Below are 24,449 nucleotides of genomic sequence, written 5' to 3' on the forward strand. Positions count from 1 at the left end.
CCCTGGAAGAGGAACTGGACACCCACTCCAATATTCCTGCCTGAAAATCCCCATGGATAGAGGAGCTTGTTGGGCTATATAGTCCATGGGGCTGCAAAGAGTTGGACACGACTGAGCAACTAAACAACAAGTGTACAATCGTTCAGAAAAGAACTGTTTTTAATTATCATTAGGTCCTCATCCAGACAGAGAGCAGTTCAGGTGGTTTTCATACAATTTTTACACGTAAAAATATTCTAGAGAAAAATGCATAATTATTAATATGTTAAAATAAATAAATCTCAATAAGAATGGCATAGTACATCTGGAATAGGTACCAGTGTAGTCATATAGAAACCTGAATTCAAGGGAATGAAATTCTCATAATACTGTACTAATTCCTAACCACACAACTTCTCAAAGGAACAAATGTTGACAATTATCATATTCTAAAGTTTGATTAGAACTTATAACCCTATATGCGAGACAGCAAAAGAGACACAGATGTAAAGAACAGACTCTTGGACTCTGTGGGAGAGGGAGAGGGTGGGATGATTTGGGAGAATGGCATTGAAACATGTATACTATCATGTAAGAAATGAATCACTAGTCTAGATTTGATACAGGATACAGGATGTTTGGGGTTGGTGCACTGGGATGACCCAGAGAGATGATATGGGGAGGGTGGTGGGAGGGGGGTTCAGGTTTGGGAACTCATGTACACCTGTGGTGGATTTATGTCAATGTATGGCAAAACCAATACAGTATTATAAAGTAAAAAAATAAAATTAAAATTAAAAAATAAATAAATAAAAACTCTCATTAAAAAAAATAAAGTTTGATTACTAGATAATCCTTTAAAGAGCAAGGGCTAAGTATTTTAGCTGTCATTTGGACTATCATTTGTTTTTCATAGTTAGAAGAGCACATGGTGATTGGTCAGTTTATATTTGATAAGACTGGACTGCAGTCAAACATCTATACAAACGTCTATATAAAATGTATTATTACCAACTGCAATTTCAAGAGTAACCAAAAACAAATCTTTAAGTTAAAGAAAATTGTATCCATAATCACCACAATACAAAGACAAGTTCATAAAAGAGAGGGTGATTTGACCTATCACTAAGTTTCTGATGGCTGGTGGTCTAATTTTCCACAAAAATTACATTTAGCAAAACACTATCTTAACTGTGCAATTTTGGGGAATTCCCTGGCAGTCCAATGGTTAGGACTCCACATTCTATTGCAGGGGCATGGGTTCAATCCCTGGTCAGCAAACTAAAATCCCACAGACTGTGTGACACAGTCAAAAAAATAAAAAGTGCAATTTTCAGTATAATTACTCATTAAGTTATCAAGTAAATTACCATGTAATCCATATGCTGTGGAATTAATTTTTGGTTACATAGCATTCACCATGTAATTACTAACAGTCCCCATCATTACAGCTTTCTAACCTATTATGAAATACACTAGGAACATAATTTCAATTCAAAAGCCCCTATACATTTATCAATACATAGGAGCTCTATGGAAGTTGTTGATTATATAATTACAGGATTCTTCTTTAGTAACTCAGTGTCACACTCACATTTACTGCTCTCTTCCGTCTCCTTTTCAACCACTGTAATTCAGATAGAAAGGGCCACTGGTCACTGCTTTCCATACCTGTGCAAAAGAGAAAGAATACCAAAATTTATGTTTGACTGCATTTTAATGGGAGAATGTTTTAAAAATATTATGTGAGGGAATAGCAGCATTGATAGCATTTGTCTTCTCAAAATCAAAATAAACTAAGGTGGAAAAAGCACGCCAATTATTAAACAGTTCATATTTTCATGGTCACAAATGTAATCCAAAAGCATAATTTTCTTCCAAACCTCATGAAAAACATAATAAGCTATTCAAGACTCCTGGGAATATGCATATTTGATCTACAAGCACCTGACCCTAGATATCGGGAAATTTATAATTCTACTATGCTTAATTCACTTTATTTTTTTAATGCTTTCCTTTTCTTAAAGGGTTTTTATTATTTGGCTTCACCAAATCTTCAGTCTCCACTGTGGCATGTGGGATCTAGTTTCCTGACCAGGGATCAAACTCAGGTCCCCTGCACTGGGATCTTGGAGTCTTAGCCACAGGACTACCAGGGAAGTCCCCTTAATTTATTTTAGAATTAAAAAGAATGCATGGCATAACCTTTTGCATAAATTACTAAAAACGTTTGGTACTGATACACAGAAATAACATTGCATACCCCAATAATCCAAAAGCGGCTTTTGCCAAATCTTAAGCATGCTTAAGATGCCTCAGAACCAGACCATGAGAGAGAGAGTACCAGCTGGTCAAAGAGCAGCAAACTTCCACAAAAATCTAAGGATGAACCTCCCTGAAATAACTCTGTTATATATGGCCACAGTCTAGCACAGCTTTACATCTGAGTTTCATATTTCAGTCTTTCCACTGGAAATGACTCTTCACACTTCATTACATGAAAGCCATGTAATTCATTACAATTCATCACATGAACTGCCCACCAACACTGCTCACTCCAGATCTCAAACCAATTCCACTTTCCAACAAGCCTGCATATCTACCAAGCTTCAAGTCAAAGCTCCTAGTACATAAAACAGAATGGCTACTTTAATCAAAACTTACTGAGATTTTTCATTTGCTTAGAATATTGTCCTGCCAAGATTTTCTGGATTATATGCGGCCGACCTGTGCTTTTCTGAAACAAAAACAATTAGTCAATTAAAAAGCAAGATATGATTACATCTGTATGGAACAGTGCTAGCACTTTCTCTAATATCCTCCTTAAAATGGGAACATTTATATGCTGATGGTTTAGTTACCAAAAATGAAAAGTATATGTCTTGTTAAAAGTTGAACTTCAAATAAAATAGAGCATCATCCCATTGTCCCAGTTTAGATAAAAAGCATAGTTTCATTAGTACTCTTAAACCTTAACTTTTTTCAAACACATGCATAAGAAATTCACAAGAAAGAAACACAAATGGGCAATGACTGCACAATGTAAGATGAATACTTTAACACTTCTTCAAAATGCAAGTAAAAAGATATGCCGACTTTTGCCAGCAGGTTGGCAAAGGTTTAAAAATTATGACAACCATAGTCAATTACAGTTGCAAGGCAAAAATCACTCTTACACACTGCTGGTAGCACAGGTCAGAGAGAAATTTAATAAGTCTATCAAAAATCTTGAAAATATCCATATCCTTTGCCCACGATATTACACTTTTATTAAAGTCTTATTTCCATCATTATAAGCTTCCATTACTGAGTGCAAAGGATGCGTTACCAATTACCAATTTAATGCTCTTAAGCACTCTATATGTTGCATATTTCATTGCCACTTAACAAAAATATTGAGGTTCAGAGGATACATTAATGAGTTAAAATTATATTACAAAATAATGGTCCATTTATTTTTTTAAAATATGGGAACGTATCACTGAAAAACTGGAAGAATGTGCACTGAAAGGTAAAGAGAAGTTATCTCTAGGGGATGGCATAATGGATAAATACTATTCAGTTAAATATTTGCTTATTGCACTTTTCCAAATTCCCCACAATGTTTTATAATCATTAAAAAAACTTACTTTAAAAAGTGATCTTATTAAGTTACATAAAAGACATAATAATTAAAAGTTTTGCCATTCATTTATTATTTGAGAAAAGCATGAGTTCTCACAGGAAATACCCTATCCATATTACTGGACTTATAAAGCATACTAAAATTAGTAGTAAATTAAATATCAAAAATCTAAATTCAAGTACCATAGACTCTTAATTCTGGTATTGGGGAAAAGATACATGGAGTGATGAAACCCACAACTAGCAACATAATTTTAAAAACCAGCTAAAGTTTCAAGCATTGCTTCTTTCCCTCTCCCATGGTAAAGATGAGGATAAATCGTTGCATGAATGAAAGGCAGGCAGTAAAAAGGAAGGCAAAAGAGAAAAGGCATTAAGTATATAACCATCAGCTCCTGAAGAAAAGGATTATGGGTTTAACAATGCAAAACCAATGCTGTAAACATTATGATAATAACACCTTATAAATCTCTTTAACAGTTTAATAGACATAGTCATGTATATTTACTAATTCATCAAATGTGTAAAATTGCCCTATGAGGGATGCAATGGAAAATTATTTCATTTTACCTATTTAAAGACTCAAGGCTTAGAAAGTTGTTATTTGGGGGGCGGGGGTGCTCTTTGGCTTTGTTTTTGTTTTATTTTAGGGTCACAGGATCCTTAATCAATGCCAGAAATCAAAGTCAATTTTTTACTGTATGAGTATGCTGTACATAGTTTATCTACCTACAAGTAGAGTAAGGGAAAAATATTTTACTTAATCATAATGCCTTTATCTATCTAGGTGGGGTGATCTTCATTATCTGATGATTTTTAAATGATCAGTTAAAAATAATACTGCTTTACTCAAACATAAAGACTTTTCTGCCTCAAATTTGAAATTACCCCATATTCATACACATGTTGCCATATAAAGAAAATAAATACTTATCTGTTCAACTATTATTATCAATAGCCTGAATGACTATTTCCTGTCTTTAAATTTATCTTATCTACATTTGAAATCTCTAAAGACTTAAAAAACACCTTTTTCTGCTCGCCATCAATGACTGCAATATCCTGATGCTATCACTTTCAAACTGCTATTTTCCCATCAGCAGTACTTTTCACTGTTATGACTTCCCAACTGATACCTCTCAGCACCTTCACCTCCTCCGGTCTGTCCCTCTCCAAGCCCGCAGAGCTCCTTGCAGTTCCTAAAACGCACTGAGAATGCTCCTACCTCAGGGCCTTTGCACTTGTTCTTCTCCTGCGATACACATCCAGTCCCCTAATTTCCTGAAGGTTTTCATCCAAATATCACCACCTCATGTGCCCTGCCCTGACAGTTAATATAAATTGTCACTCTCCTCCCTACCACTCTAAGTGGCACTAGTGGTAAAGAATCCGCCTGCCAGTGTAGGAGATGTAAGAGGTACAGTTTCGATCCCTGGGTCAGGAAGATCCCCTGGAGGAGGGTATGGCAACCCACTCCAGAATTCTTGCCTGGAGAATCCCAAGGACAGTGGAGCTTGGCAGGCTACGGTCTATAGGGTTCCAAAGAGTCTGACTCAACTGAAATGACTTGGCAGGCACCACCTTCCCAGCTTCATTTTTCTCTCCTTAGTATGCACTATCTAACATACCATATAAAATTACTTATTCACCTATGTATTCCTTTCTCTGCCCCTGAAGACTACATACTCTATTAGGCTCAGATTCTATGTCTATTCTGTTCACCATTTTATCCCCAGCACCTAAAATAATATCCAGTATGTAGAAAGCCCTTATTACAATATTGATGAATATACGTGTGCTTAGTCACTCAGTTGTGTATGACTCTACGATCCCATGGACTATAGCCCGCCAGGCTCCTCTGTCTATGGGGATTCTCCACACGAGAATATTGGAATGGGTTGCCATGCCCTCCTCCACAGGATCTTCCCAACCCAAGGACTGAACCCAGGCCTCCTGCATTGCAGGCAAATTTCTTTACCATCTGAGCCACTAGGGAAGCATGAATACATAAATATACCAAATTTTAAATTTAGTTGCATTCTATTAGTTAGCAACATGATCAGAGTACATGATTTCTTTTTTCCAGTTTTATTGAGATATCATTGACATATAGCACTGGAAAAGTTTAAAGTATACAACATAATAATTTGATAGATGTATATTATACAATGAACACCACAATAAGTGTAGTTAATATCCATCACTTCACTTAGTTATGCATTTTTTCCTTGTGCTGAGAACTTAAAATCTATTCTCAGCAGCTTTGAAATACATGATACTATATTGTTAATGACAGTCACATGCTGTACACTGCATCCCCAGAATTTACTTAACTTAAAATTGGAAGTGTGTTCTTCTGACCACCTTCACTCATTTCCCCCACCAGTCTCTGGTAACCACAAATCTGTTGTGTTCATGTGAGTTCAGTTATATGGATTCCACATACAAATGAGATCACATAATGTTTGCCTTGTTCCGGCTGACTTAACTCACTTAACATAATGCCTTCATGATTTCTTACCTAGGTTGCTGGCCTATGCATGACTCTAAATATTATTTTCTTCCATATCTCAAAAGAAAAATAAATACTGTTTAATATAATCATAGTTGAACCCACAAATCTCCCCATTGAAGATTCTTAGACTCATAAAAGTTATATATATACTTGCTTACAGTCATACAACTATCTAAAGACCATGAGAATAAAAGCTTGCTTAAAGGAAAACAAATTGGTCAGTATAAAACAAAGCATCTTATCTGTTTTCTCTTCTGACTGGGAAGAACTGATCTTAGCTTCAGAAAATATTTGAGGCCTCTTACCATCCCTTATTGACATGCCACCACTGACATGCAACCTATGCTCCCCCGTTCCTGGGATTCTCCAAGCAAGAACACTGGAGTGGGTTGCCATTTCTTTCTCCAATGCATGAAAGTGAAAAGTGAAAGTGAAGTCGCTCAGCCATGTCCGAGCGACCACATGTATTGCTCTAGATAAATGTATTTTGAAATCTATGTGATCATCTCTTGATTGCTCAAAAACAAAATGCTGGAAAAATAAAGCACCATAAAAAAACTGATGTCACAGTCACACTCACCTCATTGTGAACCAGGTCCAATGGTTCTATCATATACACAAAGGTATGATCTTCAAACATACCACTACGACACAAGGAACCACAGAAAGAGAGTTAACACATATAGCAAACACACTGTCTTTAAAAATGAGTGCATCTGAATAAATACCTTTATTGTGCCTCAAATCAAATTCACATATCTGCATGGAATCACCCTGTGGTCCTAGCACTGCCCTAGACAATGTCTAGGCTACAGAAAGTGCAAAAAGTGTACAAGAGAAGCATACACATTATACCTGGTATGACTGATTAGTTTTTGGAATTAAATGAACAGATAAGAAGGTCAAATTGGGATAGGACTATTGATGCTGTTCTAATATCTTGAGTTATTACCGAACCATGTACAACTAGTACAAATTTGATTCGCAAATCCAGTATTATCTGTAAGAAAACAGGTTCTTAGTGTATAAGAATAATCTAAAAACATTTGATTCTGAAGAGGCAAACAGAATTATCTTTATGCTTGCAAACTGTGAATTTCTAAGACTGTGTTGGGAACCACATTTAATTTTGAGAGACACAGGATTTTTTGTAAAGTGTGTAAATAAGATTTTCAAGATCCTTTTCATCACATGGCCGTAACAGATTTTTCCACAAAGTGCTACTGTGTTTGAATCTAAAAGGCACATACAAATGTTTTTTAAGAGCCTGCCTGAAAACCGAAGCATGGGTTCCTCTTCTTTCAAACCACCCTTGCCTGGCCACCTTCACCTTATCCTTAGGTTAAGCTGACTGATAGTTCTTCTGGGAGATACCTCTGGGAAACCTTTTTGGGCTAGGTTTGGCCACCCTCAAAGTCCCTGTCCTTCTCCTCCACAGTACCCACCAAAATGGCAGTTAAATAACAATCTGTATAATTATTCATTTAATCTCTAAATCACCTGCGAACTCTAAGTGTTAAGAGAGCAGGGACTATGCCCTCCTTGTTCACCACATCCAGTCTCTATCCCAGGACTGGTACAGAAGAGTCACTAAAATAAATATCTATGAAAGACAAGATGGAAAGGGTAAAAGGAACGGATGAAAGCAAGGGGATTCTCCCTTTGAGAGTCCCACATACTGGAGTCCATTGCAGGTTGACAGAGCCACCCTTGAGTCCTTGACACCTCTGATGTTGCCATGGTAGTAACAGTGCTCTCCACCCTGTAATACAGAAGAAGATTTTATTGATAAATTATGCTGTCTCCAACATGATTCTCTCTTTGGGATACATCTGTAAAGCCAAAAGAAAGGCAGAGATGATCCTAGAAACGCCTCCAGGTTGTTACGAAATCTCAGTGTTTCAAACTTTCTATAAGAAGCAGGTGTATATTCGATGTAATGAAGAAAAGGCTTTAACAGGAATAAGACATTACTGCAGCTGGAACAACTTTTATACCTTTCTTAAGCATGTGAGAGAGTAGACACTTAGCAGATATTGTTAGGGAATAAAATCTTCTACATAACTGAGGTGATTCCCCCAAAGGTGGTGTTTATCATCATTTTTTATGGAAAACTACATAAGACTTGGTGATTTGCTTTCCTACCTTTTAAAATCAGTTGATAAATTTTTTAGAAATAATGGATGAACTTACTTTCCAAAGGCAAATAGTAACTGCAAGGCCTATTTACACACACACACACACACACACACACACACACACACAGCAGTTTCCTAGCACTTTCTCTCACCTCCTCCATACCAACTATTTTTAACACTTTCAGCTGTTTCTTCTGCTGTTTACCTATGTATTTCTGAATGGAATATTTATACTGTTATATCCTAATTTATTTCACTTTAGAAATTACCTTCCTAATATAGAAACTCGAAAACTTTTCTTGCCCGCAATACATTCTAACACACATCAGAAGCTTTTGGTTAAATTATATTTAGTGTTTGTATTATGACTACACAAATATTGTTCATAGCTGTGCCACTCTGATGACATTGTCTTTCATGCTCTATTTTAAAATTTTTTGAGAACTTTTCTTTCTTCTTTGCTTTTCCATGCATTCAGCATGTGTACAGACCCTATTATCTAAAATATTATCTACAACTCTTCTCCTATGATCAGTTTTAGCAGGTAAGTTATCAAATCCATTTTGTTCCTGGAGACACCCCGCTTGTTTCACCCTCATGCTAGGTCTGATGCATGGCTGCATCCCAGGACTGGTCTATAGCATGATCCTGGGAACTCCTCTGTCCTCTTTCCGTATTGAATCCTAGATCCTATGTCTTCTGCTTTCATGATCCCCTTTCCTGAAGGTACACATCCTCTGGTAATTTGTTGAAAAGGTATTTATGAAAGATAAGTTTGAAAGTTGAAAACCCTGTCTCTATCTTCACACTAGATCATGTGGGTGGGGAGAGAATTCTAGATTGATAATTACTTTCTCTCAGTATTTCAAAGGCATTGTGCACACTCTTAAATCTTCTAATGTTGAGAATTGGAAGTTATTCTAATGTTAAACATTGTCCATACAGTCTATGTTTCCCTTTTCAAGAAGATCGCAGGAAATTCTATTCATACCCATTTTCACAAAATCTCATGATGCACCTCAGGGCAGGACTTTGCTTATTGATTGTGCTGGGCACTTTCGAATCAAGAAAATGCATTCTACCCAATATTCTGTAATAACCTACATGGGAAAAAGAATCTGAAAAGAATGAATAGCTATATATGTATAACTGAATCACTTTGCTGCACACCCTGAAACTAATACAACATTGCTTTTTTGTTGTTTTTTTTTATTTAAATTTATTTATTTTAATTGGAGGCTAATTACTTTACAATATTGAATTGGTTTTTCCATACATCAACGTGAATCCGCCACGAGTGTACACATGTTCCCCATCCTGAACCCCCCTTCCTCCTCCTTCCCCGTACCATCCCTCTGGGTCAACCCAGTGCACCAGCCCCAAGCATCCTGTATCCTGCATCGAACCTGGACTGGCAATTTGTTTCATATATGATATTATACATGTTTCAATGTCATTCTCCCAAATCATCCCACCCTCTCCTTCTCCCACAAAGTCCAAAAGACTGTTCTATACATCTGTGTCTCTTTTGCTGTCTCGCATACAGGGTTATCGTTACCATCTTTCTAAATTCCATATATATGTGTTAGTATTTTGAACTGTGGTGTTGGAGAAGACTCTTGAGGGTCCCTTGGACTGCAAGGAGATCTAACCAGTCCATTCTGAAGGAGATCAGCCCTGAGATTTCTTTGGAAGGAATGATGTTAAAGCTGAAGCTCCAGTACTTTAGCCACCTCAAGTGAGGAGTTGACTCACTGGAAAAGACTCTGAGGCTGGGACAGACTGGGGGCAGGAGAAGGGGCTGACAGAGGATGAGGTGGCTGGATGGCACCACTGACTCGGTGGACATGAGTCTGAGTGGACTCTGGGAGTTGGTGATGGACAGGGAAGGCTGGCGTGCTGCGATTCATGAGGTCACAAAGAGTCGGACACAACTGAGCGACTGAACTGATACTGTATTGGTGTTTTTCTTTCTGGCTTACTTCCCTCTGTATAATAAGCTCCAGTTTCATCCACCTCATTAGAACTGACTCAAATGTATTCTTTTTGATGGCTGAATAATACTCCATTGTGTATATGTACCACAGCTTTCTTATCCATTCATCTGCTGATGGACATCTAGGTTGCTTCCATGTCTTGGCTATTATAAACAGTGCTGTGACGAACACTGGGGTACACGTGTCTCTTTCAATTCTGGTTTCCTCGGTGTGTATGCCCAGCAGTGGGATTGCTGGCTCAAAAGGCAGTTCTATTTCCAGTTTTTTAAGGAAACTCCACACTGTTCTCCATAGTGGCTGTACTAGTTTGAAACTAATACAACATTGTTAATCAACCATACTCCAATATAAAATAATTTTTTAAAAAAACCCTACAACTCCACATGAAACATATTTGAGCATGTGTCAGTGCAGATAATAATAATACATATATTAAAAGGGTAAAAAAAGAAAACGCATGCATTTCAGTTCTGGGAAACTTCTATTGTTTCTCTGATAAGCCCCTTCCTTTCCATTCTTCTCTACAAATTGAGCTTTTCTACTAAAGCAGAGGAATGGCTGCCTGGCTCTCTAGGGTAGGGAGTAGATCAGGGATTTAGTACCTTCTCCAAGTAGACTTTCAACCAATCTTTCTGTTTTCTGGTACTTTCAATTCCTGGGGCTTTATGGGTGAAGAAACACAAGTTGGCTTGGTTCTGCTTGGTTTTGTCCCAGTGGAACTTAGCAGAACAAGAAAAACTCAAACCTAGGACAATTACTCTTCATCCATCTTCTTTCTAGCTCCTACAATCTTATGGACACCTCTTATTAGCTGTCTTCTCTTCTCTTAATCCTTGTGGGTTTATACCCTTTTTTAAATTCCTTAACTGTTATTTGAGTATGTCACTATAAGGAACTAGAGATAAAGATAAGCACAGAATCCACACTGTCTAACCAGAAGTTTCCTATTTTTTTAATTTAATATTGAAATGTAATTTCCCTCGTGGCTCAAATGATAAAAAATCTGCCTGCAATTCAGGAGACCTGGGTTCAATCCCTGGGTTGGGAAGATCCCCTGGAGAAGGGAATGACTACCCACTCCAGTATTCTTGCCTGGGAAATCCCATGGATAGAGGAGCCTGGCGGGCTATAGTCAATGGGGTCACAAAGAGTCGGACATGACTGAGACACTAACACACACACATATAGTTGATTTACAATGTTGTACTAGTTTCACATGCATAGCAAAAAGGATTCAGTTATACATACATATATGAGTAGAAGGGACTTCCCTATAACTCAGATGGTAAAAAATCCGCTCACAATGCAGGAGACCTGGGTTCGATCCCTGGGTCAGGAAGATCCCCTGGAGAAGGAAATGGCAAGCCACTCCAGTATTCTTGCCTGGAGAATCCCATGGACAGAGGAACCTGGTGGGCTACAGTCCATGGGGTCACAAAAAATCAGACACGACTAAGTGACTAACACACACACATACTGAGTAGAGTTCCCTGTGCTATACAGCAAGCCCTTGTTGATTATTTTATATATACAGTGGGTATATGTTAATCCCAAATTTCTTCAATAGAATATTGACTTTGACTTTTTATTATTGATTTACAGTCATCTCAATCACTGCTTATTAAGCTGTATTACAATAGCCTCAGATGATATTTAAGTGCGTAAAAGGGTACACCCATATATCAAATGACCACTCCTCAATTAACTTAGTTTGTTTCCTTTTAGTAAAGTTTCAATGTTGGTTTCTAAAATTGGTATTACAATCTTGTTACTATTTTGTAAAGTATTGCTTTTGCTTCTCAAAAATCTACTCCCAGTGCACAAATATTAACTTCTATATACTATGTCAAATTCTATTTGCATATTCAACTCTGGAACTTGTTGGGGCAAATGGTACCACACATTTCAGTAATTTGAGAATCCAGATTAATACCTTGTAATTAAATATCAGACTCTTCCCATGATTCTAAAAACAACCATAGGAAACTGTAAATTCCATCAAATCAGTTATAAGCACTTTGTGTCACACCAAAAAGCTATCTTGAGTCAAGTGACTGTTAGAAGTGCAAAGCAAACACTGTCATCTTTACTTGACCTTTCTAAGAAAAGCTCTATTTTTTATATTTTCCTGCAAATAATCTTTTTTCCCAGAAAATATTTCCAAGTCTTTTCTTACACTTCAGTTTCATTCGCTTGCACTGAAAACCAAAAGCTGATGGGCTTTGGTACCTGTTTTAATTAAGGCAGAATATCATCTGAAGGGAACTGTTCAGTTCACGGTATATGTGGATGTGGATCACCATACTTCCAGGACTTTGAGACTTGCAGTAATATCTAATCCCTGATGTTTATCATCATAAGAAAGCTTTAATATCTAACTTGTGTAATTATATTAAACACAACACACAATTTGGCAAGTCCTAATTTAGTGTTAATATTAGTAGTATTAGAAGACTTTCTGACTTCCTTATTGCTTAATTTACACCAAGTTTTTGAGAAAGCATTACCAGAAAAATACTATTTGGCAACTGTCCAGATTATGTAGCACTTTGTTAATGTCACCACAAAGTAAGATCTTTGGGTATTTCATATTAAATAAATCCCTGTTGAGAAGTATTCTCTCTTGGGTATCAGGATGACAGGAGCAGGTCAGGTCAGGCCTCTTCCAGGGGGAGGGCCTTGTTAATAAAGACACTGGATAGTCAGTTCCCAGGGTGCCTCCACCCAAGGTACTAGCCAGCTGAAACCCTCACTGCTTAACAGTAACTGCCATCTCTGTGTACAAATAGGGAGAGAGTCACAAAGTGCTAAAAGGTTCTACCGCATACAGTGGAAAGCTAAACTGAATCCCACATGTGCAGGCTCCAGTGTTTCTTTCTGCAATCAGGAAGGCCTCAGGCAGTTCAAGAGCACTGGTCAGAGACTTTGAGATCACCACCTATGAGGGGGTCACAGACCTGTAACTAGGCAAAAGGCAGGCAGGAGAATTAAAAGGGCTCATTTGATACACGACACAAGTCTATATGTGTCTCCATGGGCATCAGCATTTTCAGATTAAAAACTGTCGGGTACTTATATTCAACAAAAATGGAGAATCTAATAAATGGAGATTATTGCATCAGCATTTTCAGATTAAAAACTGTCGGGTACTTATATTCAACAAAAATGGAGAATCTAATAAACGGAGATTATTGCATCGTCAAAGGGACTTAAAATAGGATGCATATACCTGAATTTGAATATTGCAAAATAAGGACACAAAAAAAAACATTTCAGAGAATTGGACAACTTGAGAACCCAACACCAGTTTAATTGTTTGTCTTTGCTAAACTCAAGGGGAAAAAATGTCCAGGTATCAGAACACTTACATGTCCTAATTTATATATTTATATATATATAGCTGTACTACATAAATTTTAGTGCTATATACATTTTTAATAGTTCACACAAGTAATACTATTCAGATTTAAAATAACTTTGTAGAGAGCCAGTGTGGGATGCTCTCTTGATTTCCTGGGGAGTGTTTTTTTCAACCTCCCAGCCAAGAGCCTTGCCCACAGAAGCCCGTTGCCTCTGACAATACTCCCTGCCAAGAAGCATTCATGGAAGAAGTGATTTTGAGCTTGACCATGGTGATGACTTGATAAGGAAAGCACACATACACACACAAAAATTCTAGGAGGGCAACATGATTAAAATGACAAAGAAAAGAACCAAGATGAGAACAGAACACAGAACCTACAAGGGCAGGGATTTTTATCTGCTAGGTTCACCATTGCATATCCAACTTCTAGAACAATGATGAGATCAGAGTGAGTGAAATCAACAGCCGTTTAATGAATGAATAAAAATGGTCTTGTCACTTAGGCTCATGAAGAAGCCAGTCTTAAAGGACCAAAGGATTCAGGCTTGTTGAAAGAGTGGGTAAATAAACTCCCATTACCTATCTGAGTTGTTTTTTTTTTTCTTTTTGAGACACTCTTTTGTGATTCAGTGAGTTTTAATATATTAAAATAGAATTGTGGGACTTCCCTGGCAGTCCAGTGGTTAGGATTCTGCACTTCCACTGCAAGGGGCACAAGTTCTATCCCTGGTTAGGGAACTAAGATCCCACATACCAAGTGGGGCGGTCAAAAAAACAAATAGAGGCTGCCACTGAACAACTTAGAATATGGGAAAGTAGAGAAAATGTGTTCTTCCTGTAAGGAGGTGACTCTCACCCCCAAAAAAGAGGAAGGGACTATGTAGACATGCTCAGCTCCTTCCCATCAGTTAAAGTGTTCTTGCTTCCCTGGGCAAGAGTGAGCAAAGAAATAGGAAGAAGCCAGGGTGAGCAAATACAGTTAGGAAAGGACAATACCCCCACCCCATAAAATGAAGAGTAACAAGGGAGGTGGGGACAGAACCACTGTTATCTATCCATTCAGTCTTACACTGCTGGTAGTTCTTTTACTAAGAAGAGAAACCAAAGTATTAGCAAGCATTCTGGTGAATGGTTCACCTGAAACGGATTTAATAGAAATATACTAAATTGAAAAAGAACTATTATACCATTATATTGATGCCTAACTCCTTTAGAACTGATACACTAAAAAATAACTTATGTTATAGGTTCATCAATAAAATTGACCAACAAATCAACAAAGTTGTTTTGTTGTATACTGTGTTCAAAGCATCATGCTAGGAACTGTTGGTGCAGAAGCAAAGTTCTGTCATATGCATTTACTAATACCTGGCACCTCTGAGCAACTGAACTGAACTGAACTGAATTCTATCCTGCCTACTTAATCTGTTGACCTCTCAGTTCCTATATTCACTTCACAAGGAAAGAAGCCCCTTTAATTCACTTTCATTCAACAAAAGTAAAAACACAGGACATTAACCTCTTCTTAGTTAAAAGTGGGAACTAGGTGGGGGCTTGGTAGTCATGAAATGGGAACACCTAGACATGTAGTAGCTCTGAAGTGTGACTCATCATTTTGTTTGAAACTAATTCCCAGAATATTTTAAATGTCCACATTTATATTTCACTTTAAAGCCAAGTAAGCTATTAGTGATTCTGTTCCTCCCTAATCATATGAATAATAGTGTGTGTGTGTGTGTGTGTGTATGCATGCACATGTATACTTTTGTCTAAATAATTTGAGATATTTGGAAGAAAGTTTGCAAGGTGTAAAAACAGGCTTATTTAACTTGCCATTCTTACAAACTAATTTTCTTTTCTGGTATTCAGTATGAAGATTTTCTTAACATGGAACACAATGTGAACTTTAAAGACACACTTTTAAAAATAGATATGCAATGATAGTAGGAGTATGAATTTATACAAAATTTTAGAAAGAAAAACTGTGAATATGTGGCAAAAGCCTTAAAAATGTACCAACTCTTTAACCCAGAAAATTCCATTCTTGAAAGTAATCCTTAAGCAATTAGTAAAGAAGTACACAAAATATATTTAGAAGGGTTTTACTTAAAGTTATGGCAACCCACTCCAGTTTTCTTGCCTGGAGAATCCCCATGGACAGTGGAGCTGGTGAGCCACAGTCCATGGAGTCACAAAGAGTCGGACACGACTGAGTGACTAAGCACCAGCACTTAAAGTTATTTGTACAGTGAAATATTAGAAGCAATTTTAAATGTCTATCATTGTGGGATTAAACAAATTATAGCAAATGAATTGGATACATTATACATCTTTTTAAAACAAAAGTTTAGCAGAAATTTTAATGCCTGTTAAAATATTTATAATATTGTTAGGCTAAAAACAATTTTATTTTCTCTGTTCTACTGTAAATTACCAAAACTTTGCAAGTAAATATATGGGTATAAGTTCTGCTTATTACCTAGGACTTGATTCTCAGAAGGAAAATGAACAGTTCAAAAGGGGTTATATAAATGATCTGGTTGTAGTTTTCATTGCCTAAGTTATTTCCAGTATTCTGCTGGTCTGAGGAGCTGGGTATTTCTTTATTCCTTCATCAATCCTAATGTCATTTTCCTGGAAGTTGAAAGAATGACCATTCTTCCATCAGGGATATATAAATAATTGTATTCCCTTCCTGGAAACTCTAAACAAGTTCTCAAGATCCATTTGTTTGATTTGAACTTTTTTTACAGATTCCTGATAACTGTAATCAAGTTGTTTCTAGACATGTTCCTCAAATTTATATTCCCACCAATATTATTGTGATTTTTATTGGATATTATGATTTTTTAAAGAAATTTGATAATTTAACATTTTAAAAGATGCCATTTGTATTCTCATTTTAACTTGCACTTGCTTATAAAAATTTTACCAGCCATTTGTATTTTTCTTTTGTGAAATATACATTTATGTCACTCATCCATTTATGCTTAAATGGTTTATCTTTTATCAATATGTAATTTAGATTAATTCAAAGCCTGTACAAATTGGCACAGAACATTGCCATGTTGTTAAAAATGTTCTAATCTGAAATATTTTATTAAAAATTTATATTGTTTAATGAAATAAAATATGTATATATATTTTTTAAAATTTCTCCCATAGGATAGTATATACCACATCAACTCGGGTTTGGGAGTGTGAGAGGCATACGTGTAAGCTATGTCACTTCAATCGTGTCCAACTCTTTGCAACCCTATGGACTGTAGCACACCAGGCTCCTCTGTCCATGGGATTCTCCAGGGAAGAATACTGGAGTGAGAAGCTGTGCCCTTCTCCAGAGGATCTTCCTGACGCAGGGATCAAACCCTCATCTCTTATGTCTCCTGGCATTGGCAGGTGGGTTCTTTACCACTAGTGGCACCTGGGAAGCCCATATATATAGATACATACAAATAAAAAACAGACTGTTACCATTTATTCATTAGATATGAAGCAAGTGAGTTTGAGTATATAAGCTGTTTGGAGAAAATGGGTCATAAATAAGAAAAAAGAAATAAACATGAAACAAACTCCAATGAACACTTCTTTTGTCAGTGCTAAAATACTCTTTGTTTTAAATTTCAGTTAAAATTGATATAAGATTTGACATGTCTAATCCATGACAGGACCTCCATTTGGGACCTCAAATGACCTCTGGAGGCCAATTAGCTATTCCATTTCCTTGAAAAAAAAAAACTTTCTTAGTGAGAAGTTTGGATCAGGTTACAGAGGCCTGCAAAGACTCATTTGCTGAGTCTGTAAAGGTCTCCCGCAATCTTCTCTTCTCCAGACTCATGATTCAGCATCTGCAGAGCCCACAGCACTGGCACAGCTGACAGAAGCTTTGGTTTGTACAAATGCCAGGCAGCACTGTTCCCGAGCTTGATTTAGCATTTCTGTTCACTTTCCACAACATTAACTTTTAGGGAGATTCGACAACCCCCCACCCCCACGCCCCGGCCCAAGATGCAGCCTAAGGTGAGAAGTGACAGACGAGTGATACGTGGAAATTCTTAATCTGAGGCATAAAATTCAAAGGTTTGCAACACACATCAAATTTCAAATGTGTCCACTGTTAGGTGGGCAATTATAAATCCTAAGAAATGCCATGACCCTTGGGCAGTAGTTAGTTCAGGCTACCTAGAAATATCTGTGGAGAGGATACAAGATGGACCAGCCCAGTTCCCCACACTGTACAACCCAGCAAGCCCACACTTTTGTGCCAGTGCTCATTAGCAATCAAGAAACAAAATCCAGTAATGTTTCCCCACCTTGTTTTGCTTCTCTGCTTGCATCCCATGCCTGAGGCATCCACGGACACACCTTAGGCTTAGAGGTGCTCCGTAACCTTCCTACAGCTCAGTCTCTCTCTGGATGCAGCCATTCCAGGAATTTTCACCCTGACCAGGGGAGATCAACTGTGTTCCTTACATACAAGTAATCTCTCTCTCTTGTTTAATCTAAATCCACTTTTCCTTATTGATTCGCTATGAAAAGAATAGTTAATCTCCAATGAAGGAAACCAAGCACCCAACTGCATTGATATTACAATGCTTGGTTGCCATGAGGTTTATTTGCCCTCTTTCTGCCTCCATTTCTTCCTTTGCACAACAGGAATAATAATACCCACAGAACTACTGTGAAGATTGAGAGGGAGAATGTTCTCTACATCTTCCTTTCCCCATCTGTCCTCCGTCCTTGAGCACCAAAGTCCCTTGGACTAAACAGTCACTCTAACAGCCCCTCCAGATCATTCAGTTTTTCTGACCATGAGCCTGGTGCTGCCATGGAACTGGAGAAGTCTTGATACCATCCACTTACATAAGATACCGTATGTACAGCCAAGACAATGAACATTTCTTTATTGACTGGAGCATTTAATGTTATCTCAAACATTTGTAAATTTTAATAAATTTCTCCTAAATGTACATTAAATTTAAAAATAATAACTTTTATAAGAGGCCACAGTATTTTAGTGAGACAGCAAAACAATGCAGAGTGCAATGAACAGCGTTCTGTGAATAAGAATATTTATACTATAGGATGTCTATATGCTGCTGACCATACCTTAGAGTACTGTGGTTTCCCATTTTCATAGTGAATCTCCACATAATCAGAAGACAGCAAACCACTACAAAGGAAAGAAAATACAGTGATTTGCACATCTAAGATACTTGGAGGTTTTAAAAATAACCAGTTCAATAAATGGATGTGAGAGCTATGTAAACCACAAAGCTCTCCTGTCCACAGTTAAGGGCAGAACAGATGTCATCAACAGTGCCAAATGTTATCCAGCAACAAATCACTCCTGCATTTGTTAAAAAGGGTAAAATACAGATAATTTAAAGATTAACTCTTTTTATGCACACATTCATCATTTGATACATTAATATGGAACAAACAAAGAGGCAGGTAACAGGAGAAGATGAGCACTATAAAAATTCACAATTACACTCCAACTAATTGGAAACTCAAAACTATCATTGAGGAAGAGTACAGAGAAAAGACCAGATAGAAAATATTTTAGGCTTTTCAAGTCACAGGGTCTGTATAACCACTATTCAACTCTGCTATTTTATCATGTAAGTCGCTACAGGCTGTACAGTGGTATTCCAATAACACCTCATGGACACTGAAATCTGAATTTCACATAATTTTCACCCATCAGGAAATATTCTTTTTCTTTAATTTTTTGCAACCATTTAGAAGTTTAATAAACATTCTTCACTCGAAGATTACAAAAGCAGAAATGCCAGATATGGCCTGCAGTCCACAGTTCGCTAACTCCTGGAATAAAATAATAGTTAAGAACATGGATTTTTAAGTCAGAGCGAGGTTTAAAACCTAGCCCAGCTCCTTATTAGTCGTGTGACCATGGGCAAGGTACCCAACTCAGCCTTTACATGAGTCACACGAAGACAACAAAGAGTGTGAATCGCATAGACACTAACAGGATTAAATGAAACCACCCATATGAGAACTCAGCGCTGAGTACGTGCCCAGTAACGGGCACTGCAGCTGTCACTATTTTTAACTCAGCTTCCTCCAACACATTTCCCTTTATACAAGGTAGGAAATATAAAATACGTGCCTCCAAACGAGCACAGAACTGCTAGGGCATCTAGGTTCCTGTTTCAGCTATACCACTAGAAATAATGGTAACAAGAGATCACTCACATTGACCGAGTACTCACTACATCCCAGCCACTGTCCTAAGGACTAGCAAGGGAGAACTCACTTAGTCCTACTGGTAACTGAAGGACAACAGTAGGTTCAACAGTGAGCCAAGGGTGTGCCCTATACTTAGGTCTCCATTTCTTCTGTAAGAAAATAGGCCGGAGCAGACGATGTCTCAGGAAGGCCTGCTCTGACATTCTGTCTTCCAAAACTCTGCCTACCAGTAGGCTTTCTTGTTGGGAAATCTTGACACTGCTCCTTTAACAAAAGGACGGGAGGACTCAAGGGTTTTGCATCATTTTGAGAGCGGCACCTGATGTGGTTCTACTATGACCCAGTGTGCAGGGTCTGGAGGAGGCTGGGAGCCAATCAACAGAGTAACTGGGAGTCACATGAGCGTCTGGTCCAGCCTGGTTTCTGGTGTGAGCTGAAGGACAACCTTTACAACACAGAAATAAGGCAGATGCTTGTATCTTGGACAGGTTTTTCTATTGAAATTACTAATCAAATGTGTGTCTATTGAAAATTCTACATTTGAAACTAACTTCCCTGGTGGCTCAGATGGTAAAGCGTCTGTCTACAATGTGGGAGACCTGGTCGATCCCTGGGTCGGGAAGATTCCCTGGAGAAGGAAATGGCAACCCACTTCAGTACTCTTGCCTAGAAAATCCCATGGATGGAGGCGCTTGGTGCAGGCTACTGTCCATGGGGTCACAAAGAGTCGGGCACGACTGAGCAACTTCACTTCACTTCACTTCACTTACGGTACCATCTACTCATTGCCTTCTCAAAATCTCAGTAATAGCAGAAATAATGACAGGGGCTTCCCTTGTGGCTCAGCTGGTAAAGAATCCACCTGCAGTGCAGGAGACCCCGGTTCAATTCCTGGGTCAGGAAGATCCGCTGGAGAAGGGATAGGCTACCCACTCCAGTATTCTGGCCTGGAGAATTAGGTCACAAAGAGTCGGACACTACTGAGCGACTTTCACTTTCACTTTCCTCAATGACAGTTCTCAGCTCTCTATACTTGGGAGAACCTGACATGGTGCAGAAACTTCTTTCAGTTCTAGTTAATGACGTCAGCATTGTGAAGGTGCACAAGCAGGGTTGTGGATGACAACATTTCTCTCAGGAATATTTCCACAACACCGAGAGGCAGAGAGGCTGCACTAACTGCATTTTAATTACCTCTCTCTACAGGTAATTCATTAGTTTCAAAATTCTTAACCACACCATCCCTGGAGGATGTCTAACAGTGGAAAACAAGGCTATTTTAGACCCCCTACTTTTGCTTGTAATTACAAAAGCAGATAATAACATTCTAACCACTAACCGCCAAATATGATAAAGGTCACTTTATCGTATTTCTCTCTTTTCAAGGTCTTTTACCCACCATGGACATACCTATTTCTACTATCTCCCGCATGTGAGAATCTTAAAGAAGAGAAATAGCCACTCTTCTAGGAGCCTATGACAGACAGAGATAGACCTAAGACCATATGCTCCCTGTGACAGAGGCGCTCCTCTCTCCTGCCTCCTATAAATAGCATCACGTCCTCACCTGCACCATCCTTTCCTCCCATCTGACCAGAGCCATCCCTGCCTTAAAACTGTTTGCTTCATTTATCACAGTGTCCCCAGCACCTGGCATGATGCCTGGTGCTTAGCAGGTGCCTAATCAACATTTGCTGAGTGAGCGAACATCTACGAACATCCACCCCATGCCAGACCCACACCGTGTGCTGGGAAGGTGGGATGAAGAAGGCCACTCTCCGAAACTGACATTAAGCAAATCAGCACAAACGTATGAGATTCGCCATTTCATCCTAAAATGGCATTTGTAATCTTCCTGAAGGCGAATTAATGCCAACTGAAATGTAATCTCATTATTAAAGTCTTAATGTGATTTCAAAACAAGACTTTTCAGTGAGGGACAAGTAACACTGGAGAAAAAGAACTGAACAGAGAGTGGTGTGGTGGCCTGTCTCCAGCCACACCCTGCAAAGAAAGAGCAGGTCATCTGTATCTCTGTACGCCTGAAGATAAGCTGTCTGGCAATCTCTGCCTGCAGATGCTCTCCAAGGCCTTTCCTCCACCTCTGCCCTCTGCAGTTTCCCTAGAAGAATTTCCTGTCGGGAACAGACTGTTCTAACAGTCCAACACTGATCTACTTAACAATTACAGTTCCAAGTATAAACTGTCATTTTACTTTGATGATCAGCCAACTGGGCATTTGGTTCTGAGTTATCTGATAATGTGAGGGAACTGATGAAAAGGAATTTCTGAACATTTTAAATCCTGAAATATACATCCTTTTTCTAGGCATTTAAGTTACAGAAAAGCCATACACCCCAGCTACTATAGTGCTTCTCATGCAGGTTATCTGGTGAAAGAGAGGTGGCCTTTGGAAGTAAAGGGATAAATATAAGATGGAAGTTCAAAGCAAGGTGGAAGAGAGTGGAAGAACTGGAATAAGGAAATTCTCTTTTGATATTGTTATGGAATCCTCTCACTCAGCACCTTCATGGTGAATCTGCACAAAGGTAGTAAAGAGAACCTGGACTCTAAAGTCAGACATTATGATTTTATTCAACATATGAAGAACAGATGTAAACACCTTGAAGATGCTGAACTCCAAGAGCAAGAGAATGGAAAGACTATTTAAACATGGCGAGGAACCAAGAGTCATAGCAATGATGAAGGAGACTGTGGCAGAAATAACGCTGAGTATCCACCCAGTTGCATTTTGTCTTTCTTCCTGGCATGGTAAGACTACATTTCATAGCTTTCCCAGCATTTAGGATGGGATCAAGAGACTGAATTTAGGCTCAAGAAATATGGGTGGAAGTAATGTCCACTCTTCCAGTTTGAACATTAAAATCCAGGCATGACTATCAGAGCTCTCTCTTCCCTGGAATCCTGGAAGTCATATGTCCCAGATGGCATAGCTACAAGGTGGATGCAGTCTAGGGTTCCTACATCATGATTTGGAGAACAGCTTCTTAGGAAAGTCACTCAATTTGTATTAGACCATACCATGGGTAAAAGACAAAATATTACACTGTTAATTCTCAGATTTCAGATTTCCTCTTTGTTATTGAAACATGCTCAAAATGATCCTAATTCCAGCATGTGTCGGGAGAAGGCAATGGCACCCCACTCCAGTACTCTTGCCTGGAAAATCCCATGGATGGAAGAGCCTGGTAGGCTGCAGTCCATGGGGTCACGAAGAGTCGGACACGACTGAGAGACTTCACTTTCACTTTTCACTTTCATGCATTGGAGAAAGAAATGGCAACCCACTCCAGTGTTCTTGCCTGGAGAATCCCAGGGACGGGGGAGCCTGGTGGGCTGCCCTCTATGGGGTCGCACAGAGTCGGACACGACTGAAGCGACTTAGCAGCAGCAGCAGCAGCCAGCATGTGTCACAAGAAAGTTTTAGAAATTTATGTTGAAAGAATTTCAGAATCATCCACAAATACACAAAGAGAACTGCTATTAAGATCTAGACATTGAAAATTCATACAAAAAGAAGTTTTGCCTATATAAATATTTGTTGGCATCCTTGAGTTTGAGATGGTGTGTCTAATGAAAGAAGATATATGAACAGTCAGGCGGTCAAAACTCCAAAAGTTTATATCTTACATTCCTCCAGGGAGGTTCACTATGGAAAAGCCAAGGAAGGATCTGAGTAACTGGAAAAGTTACTTACCAAGAATCCCTAGAGCCTGGAAAAGTGAAGAAGAGTGAATGACTTCTTTGGAAAATAACTTGAATCCCTTAGTTTAAAGAAAGAACTATATGCTTTCTTTTGGACAGTCCTGGTCATGATAGGCTATGAGTGGGTTCATCAAGCAAACTAATTTGTTTAGAAAGAGATGACGTAGAGAACAAGACCTTTGCGCTCTAAGGAAATCTACTAGGAAAGACAAACATGGGACCACAAGAAGGTCATTTGTTCTACATCCATTAAAGATCATTTACTTCCTTTAAAAAGTAGTCAAACTACCAGTCTCTAAAGTGTCTTCCAGTTCTGAAATCTGCATTCACTGCAATTAATGAGATGAACCCTCAGTCTACACCTCTGATTAGGAAATTGAGAACAATCTCTTTTGGAGGGACCTGAGGCCAATAGGGCATTCCCTCACCAGCAGAGCTAGGGGAAAAGTCTAGAAGAACAGTAGCAAGCACCAAGGCTGAAGCACTGGCTGGCCATATGATTTATCATCCAAATCAGGATACAGAAAGAGGCATATTAATAATTATTTTAGGACATCAGACATAAACCAGGAAGGACTGTCCTGGAAAAATGGGGACATACAGTTACTCTACCTAAGGGTCAAATTTAAGGTACACACATTAAGTTCTACAGAGAAGGTTAGGCTAGTCTATGAGGTGAAAAATACCCCAAAGCTGAGATGTTACTAAGCCAGTAGACTGTGAATATGTCGCCTTCTCCAGATGCTTCTGGGTTTTACATGGCCCCTGTTTTTGGACAGACTTAGGATCTCTCTCTCTCTCTCTCTCTCTCAGCACTTGACATCAGGAAGTATGTGAGAGAGGAATGAGCAGTTTGAGATACAAAAACCAGAATGTTGTGAATCTACATTCAC

General features: G+C 38.4%; 1 protein-coding gene across 2 annotated transcripts in view; it reads right to left on the minus strand.

The window, feature by feature from the left end:
* ADAM23 (ADAM metallopeptidase domain 23) overlaps positions 1–24,449 on the minus strand; it is a 189,495-nt gene that overhangs the window by 68,785 nt on the left and 96,261 nt on the right. For both annotated transcript variants that reach the window (XM_040228708.1, XM_040228707.1), the window contains exons 4-8: positions 18,727–18,790; positions 7,798–7,880; positions 6,699–6,762; positions 2,644–2,716; positions 1,574–1,650 (exon numbers count right to left, since the gene is read on the minus strand). In XM_040228708.1, coding sequence (XP_040084642.1) covers positions 1,574–1,650; positions 2,644–2,716; positions 6,699–6,762; positions 7,798–7,880; positions 18,727–18,790 — 361 coding nt within the window. The remainder of the gene's footprint in view (positions 1–1,573; positions 1,651–2,643; positions 2,717–6,698; positions 6,763–7,797; positions 7,881–18,726; positions 18,791–24,449) is intronic.

This window comes from Oryx dammah, unplaced genomic scaffold, assembly GCF_014754425.2.
Source record: "Oryx dammah isolate SB20612 unplaced genomic scaffold, SCBI_Odam_1.1 HiC_scaffold_27, whole genome shotgun sequence".
Lineage (NCBI taxonomy): Eukaryota > Metazoa > Chordata > Mammalia > Artiodactyla > Bovidae > Oryx > Oryx dammah.